Here is a 12,137-nt window from a genome sequence, read left to right as displayed (position 1 = left end):
CTACACCAACTCTGTCCTGTAGAACTGAGATAATGGAAATGTCCTTTATTTGCACTGTCTTACATAGCCACTAGCCACATGTAGTTACTGAGCACTTGAAAGCTAGTGCAACTGAAAAACTGAATTTAATTTAAATTTAAATAGTCTTACGTGGCCAGTGGCTACTGTGTCATATACAGTGTGGTTCTAGACAAAAAACACCCCATCTTCATCATCATCACCACCATGATTGTTCATTACACCTTCTGCTTAGCTTGATATAATCTGGTAAGTGAAATAACTTTCATAAAATGATAACCACGTGGACAGTAGCAAAATTTGACCACGGTAAGATGGTTTCTGTCTGTGCTGTCAATTACTGTTAAACAAAGTCGCTACCTGTTGGGATGTACATGGTTTTATAAGCAGAAACTGTAAAGACAAAAACCTTGAAAGTTGTTGTTGTATTGATTTAAACAGATACCTAAGTAAGTGGTGTGTCAATGTGAACCATGTCATAGAGAAGTGACTACTGCATTTTCTCTGATGAATCTTTGTAACCTTGTGTCTCAGTATCTAAGTTCTATATAAAAGGGAAATGTCAAAGGAAAATGCTTTCTAGGGATGCATTCACATTGATGCAATATTTTCCAAGTGCTCACCTTGCTGACTTTGGCAGGTGGGGGCTGAGGAGCTGGCTGGGCAGGAGCTGGGGCTGACTGGGCTGAAGGCTGGGAAGGATGTTGGGGTGGTGGTTGAGGCTGGGGCTGGATGCCATGGGTGGGAATCTGATGAACCTGGCCAGGAGTTGTCACATTCACCATGTCATTGGTTTGCACCTCAATTTTGTAGCCAGGGGGCAAGAAGGTGTTGAATCCCATTATCAGGTCAGGGTGGCCTTTGAATAGCTGGGACACACGACTAATCACTCCTGGAGTGTCGATGCTGATAAAAAACAAAAAGAAAAGTGATGGACTGCAAGCTCAACAAACACCCATAAGAAAAAAATTTCACATTTTTTTTTTGAGACAGGGTCTCGCTCTGTTGCACAGGCTGGAGTGCAGTGGCACGATCTTCGTTCACTGCAACCACCACCTCCCAGGTTTAATCAATTCTCCACCTCAGCCTCCTGAGTCGCTGGGGTTACAGGTGTGTATCACCATGTCCGGCTAATTTTTTTGTATTTTTAGTAGAGACGGGTTTTTCCCCTCTTGGCCGGGCTGGTATTGAACTCCTGACCTCTTGAGCCACCTGCCTCGGCCTCCAAAGTGCTGGGATTACAGGCGTGAGCCACCATGCCCAGCGTTTTTTTTTTTTTTCGGATGGAGTCTCACTCTGTTGCCCAGACTGGAGTGCACTGGTACGAACTTGGCTCACTGCAACTTCTGCCTCCTGAGTAGCTGGGATTACAGGCATGTGCCACTAGGCCTGGCTAATTTTTGTATTTTTGGTAGAGACGGGGTTTCCACATGTTGGCCAGGCTGGTCTGAAACTCCTGACCTCAGGTGATCTGCCCACTTCAGCCTCCCAAAGTGCTGGGATTACAGGTGTGAGCCACCTCACCCAGCCAAAATTTCACTTTCTATTAGGTTTTCTCTAAATAGGAAAACAGATAAACAATCTACACATTATAAAATTAACACGCAAAAAGCTCTGAAATTCCAAAGCCATTTTGCTTTAGACTCAAAACTTGGCCACATTGTTTTTTTTTGCTCTGTTTTGTTTTTTGAGATAGTCTTATTCTGTTGCCCAGGCTGGAGTGCAGTGTTGCAATCTCGGCTCAAGGCAGCCTCCGCCTCCCGAGTTTAAGAAATTCTCCTGCCTCAGCCTCCCAACTAGCTGGGATTACAGGCACCCGCCACCACGCCCAGCTAACTTTTGTATTGGTCAAAATTTTGAACAGAATATACGCTCGTGGTAACAATCCCACCAAGCAGACATGCAGACAATATATATAAAGCTACAAATCCCACATAAGATTCCATCTTTGATATACCATTATACATCATTTCAGCACACATCTGCATTGTTCAGATGAGTTACACTCTTATATCAGTGAAGCATGCCAGAATATAAACCAATTCAAAAACCAAGTAGCCTAAATCATTACCAGTGCTACTTCCCTGATGGAGACAAGGCACTGGACAAAATTTAGTTAAGAAAAATTTACCAATAGGGACAAAAAAAGTCTAGTGGCCATAATTCCCATCAATAAAGGAATGCGTAAAATAAAGGCATGATTTGGAAAATTCAGCCCCAAAAAGGAGCATCCTTTATCTTCCAGTAAATAAACTATATCCTCTTCCTTCCAAAATCAACATGTCAGACACAAAGGTCGAGTACAATGACACATCTTTTACCTCTGCGATTTAAATTCCTTCATGATGTCAAGGAAATCGTTGTAGACCTGAGGCTGACTACCAAACTGCAGTTTCACCTGGTCAAGATAGGACAGTGCGTCTTCCACCTGAAGCAGGGATAAATATCAAGGTTATAAAAAGAAAATAAGCTAACAATTATAAAAAAAAAAAAACAACAACCAAATTATTTATGCCTAAATATGCTAACACAGTAAGTGAAATAAAAACGTCTTAAACATATACTTAAAAGTTAGTATGGATGCCACTTATAAACTCAAGCTTAACATACTCATAAAATCTGTAGCCTTGTCTTGGATTATTTTGAACAGAATGATCATTGCAGAATAACTGATATATCACTGATTCATTACACAAGCCTCTACTAAAATACAACATGCATGGCCCAAAGAGGGTACCAAGGATTCAATGAAAAATAATTTGTAGCCCCCTCGTCTATAGACATTTGTTCTTATCTAGTTGGGAACCATAACACAGCGGGTAACGTGGTAATCACTCAATGCCTGGAGATGACATGGGAAGGACATGTCTTCCCCACCAAAATAAATGAGGCTTCCCTAGGAGATAATGTGTAAACTGAGACCTAAAGATGAGTATAAGCTAACAAAAGTGAAGACCAGTGGAGAAAATCAAAGAAAGCAGCATGGACAAGATCCTAGACAGGATACCATATGAGATATTTGAAATCTGAAAAGAGTTTAGTTTGGCTGGAGGATCTGTAGTGAACAGTACTGGAAGGAAAAGTAACAAGAGATGAGACAAAAAAAAGCAGGATCTGGATTCTGAAAGGACTTGTGAATCTTGTGAAAAAGCAATTTACATTTTTATCGTCTGCATTTTTGTGTACTCAATTTGACTTCAGTGTCTAGAAAAAAATTGGCAGAGGAGCAGAAAAGATTGAAAGAAGGTAGGAAGACCAGTTATGCTACAGGAGTAACTGGACAACTCATGTGAAAACAGTGGCTTGAATTATAGTACTGGCCCAGAACAACAGAGAAGTGCACAGATAAAAAAGCTTTTTGGCAAGTAGAAGTAACAGAATTGGGGAACTGAATGAATACGGGAGCTAAGGGAGAGCCAGCATTCAAAAGTGATCCACCACAGAGCAGTGTGAGGAAGAAGGGGTGAGAGTGACTCCCGGACTGATCAAAGCCAGCACACGCTACACCCTGCACCCAGCACTTACATCCCGCTGCATCAAGACCAACGCCAAGAGAAAGCCTGAAGGGGATGCTGAAGGGGACAGAGACAAGGTGAAGAATGAACCAGAGAAGATCCGCAAGGTTGTCTGCTAAACCTGATCCTTCAAAGCCCTAGCCCAACCCTAAAAAGGCCCCACACAAAGAAGAGAGAAGCGGTACCCAAAGAGAAAAAAGAAAATGCTGACACTGACAGGGAGGGAAACAACCTTGCAGAAAATGGAGATGCCAAAACAGACCAGGCACAGAAAGCTGAAGGTGCTGGAGATGCCAAGTGAAAAGTGTGCATTTTTGGTAACTGCACTTCTGGTAACTGGAAAGTTTGAACTATAATTATGAAGTGTGTAAATTTTGAAATACCATTATTTAAATCAAGCTTTATAAAAATGCAGAGTTTTGCTTTTTTTAATGCTATGTTGTTAGCACATAGAACATTGCATTGGTGTTTTGGAGGGAAGGATCACAGGTCACTAACAGAGTGTCTTTGAAGCTGGATTGATGTGAGGAAAACACCTTTCCCTTCTAGTTTTGAGAGACTTCCTTTGGCTTACAGAAGAGATTCCCTAATTTTATTTATTTATTATTTTTGAGACAGAATTTTGCTCTTGTTGCCCAGGCTGGAGTGCAGTGGCGTGATCTCAGCTAAATGTAACCTCTGCCTCCCGGGTTCAAGTGACTTTCTTGCCTCAGCCTCCCAAGTAGCTGGGATTACAGGCGCCTGTCATCACACCTAGCTAATTTTTGTATCTTTCGTAGAGACAGGGTTTCACCATGTTGGCCAGGCTGGTCTCGAACTCCTGAACACAAGTGATCCAGATCCACCTCCCTCAGCCTCCCAAAGTCCTGGGATTATAGGCGTGAGCCACCACACCTGGCCTAGATTCCCTGACTTTTGACACACATGGCCACCTTGGCACAAACACCTCGTGGGATGGAAAACCAAATTCATTTTTATGTCCTGTTCTCCCTTCCCACCTTCAGCATAGACTTAACTCCCTTATGCTCAGACACCTGTTGGGACCTAACCCCAAATAACTGGTTGCCAGTGTGTCAGGCAATCAAACTTTCCAGTGATGCCACTGAGATGGCAGCCCTCAAGAGCAGTGGTTCCTTTTCTAGACTGTGGGATCTTCAGAAAAATCCTGCCATTTTCATTTTACTTCCTGAAAATCAGGGTCAGCTCATGAAAAGTTGTTAAACAACGTGCTAAATGTGAAATGTCAACCTTCACTCTAAACTTGCCCTGTTCAGAGCATCAAATGAAGACTTCATTGGGTTTTATAGTGGATTTTTGGTTTTTTGGTAGCTCATTGTTAAGGATTGTCTGTCCACGTCCTGCCTGAAATACCGTGATTGCGTGTGGGAAGTACTTTAATATAAAGTTTGATACAGTTTGGCTTGGGGAGAATAAAAGTGACCTATCACAAAGAACAGGTTGGAAAAGGCTAAGCTATGAGTCTGATTTAGGAGAGAGACACCCAAAGGAAATGCCCACTAGGTGTTTCCTATATACTCTGAGATGAATAAGGTTTTTTTGGTAGTTTAATTGAAGTCTAAATGTTTCAAATTACACAAAATATCAGGTATAAGAAACTTCAGAAATAAACATTTGATGTGATATAAGCAATTCTTTCTCTTTTTTTTTGAGACAGAGTCTCGCCTTGTCTCCCAGGCTGGAGTGCAATGGAGCAATCTTGGCTCACTGCAACTTCTGCCTCCTGGGTTCAAGCGGTTCTCCCGTCTCAGCCTCCCGAGTAGCTGGGATTACAGGCGCATGTCACCTCATCCGGCTATTTTTTTGTATTTTTAGTAGAGATGGGGTTTCACCCTGTTGGGCAGGCTGGTCTTGAACTACTGATCTCAAGTGATCTGCCTGCCACAGCCTCCCAAAGTGCTGGATTACAGGTGTGAACCAGCCAGCCAGAGATAGTCTTTCAATATGTTGCAAAATGGGACATTTACATTCAAATCAATCAGTAACTGGTACTATGGTCTGAATGTGTTCCCCAAAATTCTTAAGCTGAAAATTACCAATGTGATATTAAGAAGTGAGGCCTTCAGAAAGTGACTATGGAGCCCTCATGAATGGGATTAGGGACCTTATAAAAGGGCTGGAGTGAACTAGTGTTTGTCCCTTTGGCCTTTCACAGTGTGAGGACAGAGCATTCAGGCACCATCTTGGAAGCGGAGTTCAGGCCCTGACCAGACACGAAACCAACTTAATTTTATTTATCTATTTTTTTTTTTGAGATAGGGTCTTACTCTGTCACCCAGGCTGGAGTGCAGTGGCACAATCTCAGCTCACTGCAACCTCCACCTCCTAGAGTCAAGAGATTCTCCTGTCTCAGCCTCCAGAGTAGCTGGGATAACAGGAGCGCCGCCATGTCTGGCTCATTTTTTTGTATTTTTAGTAGAGACATGGTTTCACCATGTTGGCTAGGCTGGTCTTAAACTCCTGACCTCTAATGATCCACCTACCTCAGCTTCCCAAAGTGCTGGTATTACAGGTGTGAGATACTGTACCCAGCCAGCACCTTAATTTTAGATTTCCCAGCCCCTGGAACTTCTCTAGAACTGTGAGAAATAAACTTTTATTATTTAGAAATAGATGACTCAGTCTCAGGTATTTTGTTTTAGCAACACTAATGGATTAAGACAAATGGCTCTTCTTCAGACTTCCATTACGGCCATGGTTAATCAGGGTTTCAGTGTTGCTAGAAATCAGATGGTTTCAATACCCACTTGTTTGATGGTTAGTTTTTCTATACAAATATGACAATTTCTGTTGAAATTCAATGGACTATTTACTTCATATTCTAAACTTTCCATACTGTAATGTTTCATTAATAAATGACCAACTTAAGTGAACACAAAATGCATTAAGTTTGCAAAAGGAACCAGGATTTTGGAAGATATTTAAGAATAGCATGCATCTTTATGACAAAAGAAGAGTTATCAATAAGACATGATATAAGGTAACTACTGCAGAGAGGGGAAAAGTACAGAAAACAAAAGAAAGCATTTATGTGTGATACATGTATGTCTGAAAGAAAAAGGTACTGAAAGTCACAGCAAACCACTGTTTAAAAATTAGTTATAGGCTGGGTACAATGGCTTACACCTGTAATCCAAGGACTTTTGGAGGCCAAGGAGGGTGGATCCCTTGAGGCCAGGAGTTTGAGAGCAGCCTGGCTAACATGGCAAACCCCATCTCTACTAAAAAAAAAAAAAAAAAAAAAAAAAAAAAAAATAATAATAATTAGGTAGGCATGGTGGCACACGCCTGTAATCCCAGCTATTTGGGAGACTGAGCCACAAGAATCACTTGAACCCAGGCTGGGGAGGTTGCAGTGAGTTGACATTGCACCACTGCACTCCAGCCTGGGCAACAGTGTGAAATTCTGTCTCCAAAAAAAAGTAAAAGAAAAATTAGTTATAGAATTAAAAACCCTGCATGACACTCACATAATAAGTAAGACACCTATATGCAATAATAGTGAGGAAATTCTCCCATCACCTGAAGCATAGTCCAACTCTTACATAAACTCTCTATAAATGCATGTATACAGTTCTAGGAAGCACAACTTAATAAAAAAAAAACCTTGGATGTCGTTATTTAGAAGCTACCAATTTAAGGAAGCACTTGCAGAGACCCTTAGACTCTGCTAATCAAGTTTCTTAGCTCGCTTCAACAGGATTTTACTATTAAGTTAAGGCCCTGAACCTCCTGAAGTCTACAATCTTGTTAGAGAAACACACAAGCAACTGTAAAGAGAACTTGCTAAATATATACCAAATATCACTGTTGCTGACGTTCAATAAATAACTATCACCAATCATGCCTCAAATCACTCATATCCCTTCTTGTCACCACCAAGCTATGAAAAACAAACAAAGGACAATGTTGAGGCTTGATGTAATGTGTAAGCATTTTCACTGAACGTTTCTTTTTTTATTTTTTTGAGACAGAGTTTCGCTCTTGTTGCCCAGACTTGAATGCAGTGGTATGATCTTGGCTCACTGCAACCTCTGCCTCCTGGTTTCAAATGATTCTCCGGCCTCAGCCTCCCAAGTAGCTGGGATTACAGGCATGTGCCACCACGCCTGGCTCATTTTGTATTTTTAATAGAGATGTGGTTTCACCATGTTGGTCAGGCTGGTCTTGAACTTCCGACCTCAGGTGATCCACCCGCCTTGGCCTCCCAAAGTGCTGGGATTACAGGTGTCAGCCACCATGCCCAAGCCTGAATGTTACCTTATTGCAGAATACAAATGATTTATTGAACTTGATTTAAATGCCTGTAATGCATTTTATGACTGATCCAAAAATGGCAGGCAATGTGCGAATACTTAGTTAAATTACTTGGAGGCACAAGAAGCATTTACCTCTCCACATTAGAAAGGAAATTCAACAAGTTATTTTATGCAGGAATATAGTCAAGACCTTGTGACTAAATGAAGACAGGAAGAAATCCTAACTCTATCCATGACTCATTCTATGACCCCAAATCCAAAACCCTTCCTTGTTTCCTTGACAGTTTCCGTAAAACAAACAAAACATAATCCACATACTTATACCAAAGACTCCTGTGAGGAAGGTAAAAACTGATGTCGTGCTTTGAGAGTTGACTGAAAAAGGCTATAGAAGGCCGGGCGCGGTGGCTCAAGCCTGTAATCCCAGCACTTTGGGAGGCCAAGGCGGGTGGATCACGAGGTCAAGAGATCGAGACCATCCTGGTCAACATGGTGAAACCCCGTCTCTACTAAAAGTACAAAAAATTAGCTGGGCATGGTGGCGCGTGCCTGTAATCCCAGCTACTCAGGAGGCTGAGGCAGGAGAATTGCCTGAACCCAGGAGGCGGAGGTTGCGGTGAGCCGAGATCGCGCCATTGCACTCCAGCCTGGGTAACAAGAGCGAAACTCCGTCTCAAAAAAAAAAAAGAAAAAGGCTATAGAAATAAATATGTTTTTGTTAGTTTAATACCAAGTTTATAAGCTATTTTGCAACATTAAAGTGTAACCACTCAATATATAGTGTTAATAGAAGAAATCACTTGTAACCAAGTTTAAAAAAATATGTATTTTCAGGACTTAGTTAAAGTGCTACTCCCACAGCAATAATACGTTTTGGTACACAGCCATCACTTTACAAGAGAGTGAAATTTTTTAAGGAAAAATCTTAAAAAATTCCTTACAGACAATATTCCCTAGAGACATTTTCCCAAAGACAGAATCCAGAGTGAAGCTTCAGGCCTAAAAAATCTGTACTCTCTTTAAAGACCATGCATTAGTCAATATTATATAAGCCAATATAGAGAGTACATTGTACAAAATTCCTCTAAATCACTTAGCTTTGCTGTACTTTATAATATTTATGTGGCATTTAATGTCCTTAGGCCAATATTAAACAAGTTCCCAAGAATCCACACCAATGAGGACAGGGATCACTAAGAACTAAATAAGTGTCAGGGAAAACAGAAGACAGAACTATTGCTGCATATGGATGTGTCCTTCAAGGGTTTATTGCTCATTCCTGCCTGCAAGCAACTTAAGTAGGCTACTATAACCAAATCAAGACTTAACATCACTTCAGAGTTCCTCCATTTATTATTTCCTGAACTCGATTTTACATAAACATAAAATTAAAAACTGAAACCTTAACACTTGCTGCAACAATCATACATTTTGAAAGGTAACATTCAAGTTGTCAGAGACACAAGCTTAGCTGAGAACACAAGCTTCACTTCTCCACAGGTGCCTCAAGAATTTCAAAGCACTGGAAACTTACCACACATACTCAGCAGGAAATAAGAAAACACTGATAATTCATTCACAGTTATAGTTTTCCCCAAACTTTATAAAGATTCCCCCCAAAAGGAGCATGTGTTTTACTAAGCACGGACCTGAAGATGTGAGTCAGTTCAGCTATTCATAAACAGGAATAAAAAGATGAAGGTAATAAAACGTTATAGGCATGAACTGTGCATGGTGGCTCGCACCTGTAATCCCAACACTTTAGAAGGCCAAGATGGGAGGATCACTTGAGGCCAGAAGTTTGAGACCAGCCTGGGCAACATAGTGAGACACCATCTCTAGAAATTTTTTTTTTTTAATTAACAATAAAATTAAAATATTTTTAAATAAAGTGCCCGTAATCCCAGCACTGTGGGAGGTCAAGGCGGGTGGGCTGCCTGAGTTCAGGAGTTCAAGACCAGCCTGAGGAACACGGTGAAACCCCATGTCTACTAAAAAAAAAAAAATACAAAAAATTAGCCGGGCATGGCAGCGTGTACCTGTAATTCCAACTACTCAGGAAGCTGAGACTGAAGAATGGCTTGAACTTGGGAGGTATGGGTTGCAGTGAACCAAGATCATGCCACTGCACTCCAGCCTGGGTGACAGAGAGAGACTCTGTCTCAAAAAAAAAAAAAAAAAGATTTAATAACAATATTACTGGGCCAATTTACTGAACAAACCTGTAGCCAACCATATGTGTGTTCAATAGAGAGTTCAAAAGGAAGCAGCCAAAAAATGGATTTTAAGGTTTATTTTGTATGAAAATGGCCCCTCAATCCTGATAACATTTAAATGACAAGCATTCATACAATCCACAAACATTTGAGTATATTCTTCTCTGGATCAGGCACTGGTGCCAAGATAGGAAACGTAAGCAAATTTCACAAAGCAAAAACAAGGTAAAACTTGAGATTCAATACCTAGTATCTCAGGTTAAAAGTCACACCACCACAACCGATAAGCTGCAGCCAATACTTCCTGCTAAAGATAAACTTTTTGACTCAAGAAAAGGAGCCGAATACCACCTTTAGCCTCTGAAACTGCTGCTGTCCCTGCACTGGTGCAACTGGTGGGGCTGGATGAGCATGACTCTGGACCACCTGGCCTCCGTGGGGCTGCACAGCTGTTGGGTGATGATGGCTGCTATGAACTGCTGCTATGGTGGGCCCATGACTGCCGGAGCTCTGTGGCACGGCTGAAACCTGTGGTGAACAAAATACAGACAAGAAACTTCAAGGCTTGTACATTCTTCCCTAAATGTGTCTAGACAACTAACATAAATACACAAAGATAATTAACTGGTAACCCAAATTTCTGCTGGGTGTGACGGCTCACACCTATCTCACCTACATGGGAAGATCACCTAAACTCAGGAGTTCAAGGCTGCAGTGAGCTATGATCATACCACGGCACTCCAGCTTGGACCGCAGAGTGAGACCATGTCTCTAAAAAGAGAAAAGACAGCCTGGGCAACAAAGTGAGATACATACCATCTCCACAAAAAATAAAAAAATTGGCTAGTTGTGGTGACATGCGCCTGTGGTCACACCTACTCTAGAGGTAAAGGAGAACTGCTTGAGTCCACAAGTTCAAGGCTGCAGTGAGCTGTTATCACGCCACTGCTCTCTAGCCTGAGTGATAAAGTGAGACCCTATTTCAAAAAAAAAGGAAAAGAAAGAAAAAGAAACCCAAACTTTCCACAAAAGGAACTGGTGAAATAATAAATTACAACCCACCCATGTTATAACAGCATTATTATTATTATTATTTTTTTTTTGGGGGGACGGAGTTTCGCTGTCGTTACCCAGGCTGGAGTGCAATGGCGCGATCTCGGCTCACTGCAACCTCCGCCTCCTGGGTTCAGGCAATTCTCCTGCCTCAGCTTCCAGAGTAGCTGGGATTACAGGCACGCGCCACCATGCCCAGCTAATTTTTTGTATTTTTAGTAGAGACGGGGTTTCACTGTGTTGACCAGGATGGTCTCGATCTCTTGGCCTCGTGATCCACCCGCCTTGGCCTCCCAAAGTGCTGGGATTACAGGCTTGAGCCACCGTGCCCGGCAATAGCATTATTTGTAGCTATTAAAAATTGCATAGTTTAGCTGGGCACAGTGGCTCACACCTAAAACCAGCACTTTGGGAGGCCCAGGCAGGTGGATCACTTGAGTCCAGGAGCTAGAGACCAGCCTGGCCAACATGAGGAGACCCATCTCTACTAAAAATACCAAAAATATTAGCCGAACGTGGTGACACATATCTGTAATCCCAGCTACTGGAAAGCTGAGGCACGACAATCACTTAAACCTGGGAGGTGGAAGTCGCAGTGAGCTGAGATGGCACCACTGCATTCCAGCCTAGACAACAAAGCAAGACTCTGTCTCTAAAAGGAAGAAAAAAATTATAGTTTATTTCAAACTATCTGGGGTATAAGATTTTTCTTAAAATTCCCAATCCATCAAGGACCACAACTTTTATAAGAATCCAATAAAAATAAATTACTGTGAAAGTGAAATAAAAAATACATAAACCCATCATTTTCTTTTTCTTTAATTGAAATGGCGTCCCACCCTCTCACCCAGGCTGGAGTGCAGTGGTACAATTATGGCTCACTGCAGCCTCGACCTCCCCAGGCTCAAATGATCCTCCCAGCCCAGGCTTCTGAGTAGCTGGGACTACAGGCACATACCACCATGCCTGGTTAATTGCTGTACTTTTTGTATAAACAGGGTTTCATCATGTTGCCCAGGCTGGTCTCGAACTCTTGGGCATGCAGTTCACCTGCCTTG

At 41.8% G+C, this 12,137-nt stretch overlaps 1 protein-coding gene across 4 annotated transcripts in view; it reads right to left on the bottom strand.

Moving 5' to 3' along the window:
* The window catches only part of SIN3A (SIN3 transcription regulator family member A), an 88,621-nt gene that overhangs the window by 41,834 nt on the left and 34,650 nt on the right, over positions 1 to 12,137 (bottom strand). For all 4 annotated transcript variants that reach the window (XM_032271943.1, XM_032271942.1, XM_032271944.1 and 1 more), the window contains exons 3-5: positions 10,378 to 10,554; positions 2,340 to 2,446; positions 642 to 924 (exon numbers count right to left, since the gene is read on the bottom strand). In XM_032271943.1, the coding sequence (XP_032127834.1) occupies positions 642 to 924; positions 2,340 to 2,446; positions 10,378 to 10,554 (567 nt within the window). The remainder of the gene's footprint in view (positions 1 to 641; positions 925 to 2,339; positions 2,447 to 10,377; positions 10,555 to 12,137) is intronic.

Source organism: Sapajus apella, unplaced genomic scaffold (genome assembly GCF_009761245.1).
Source record: "Sapajus apella isolate SASKATOON/1434 unplaced genomic scaffold, GSC_monkey_1.0 scaffold269, whole genome shotgun sequence".
Lineage (NCBI taxonomy): Eukaryota > Metazoa > Chordata > Mammalia > Primates > Cebidae > Sapajus > Sapajus apella.
This window is presented reverse-complemented; position numbering and strand designations above follow the sequence as displayed.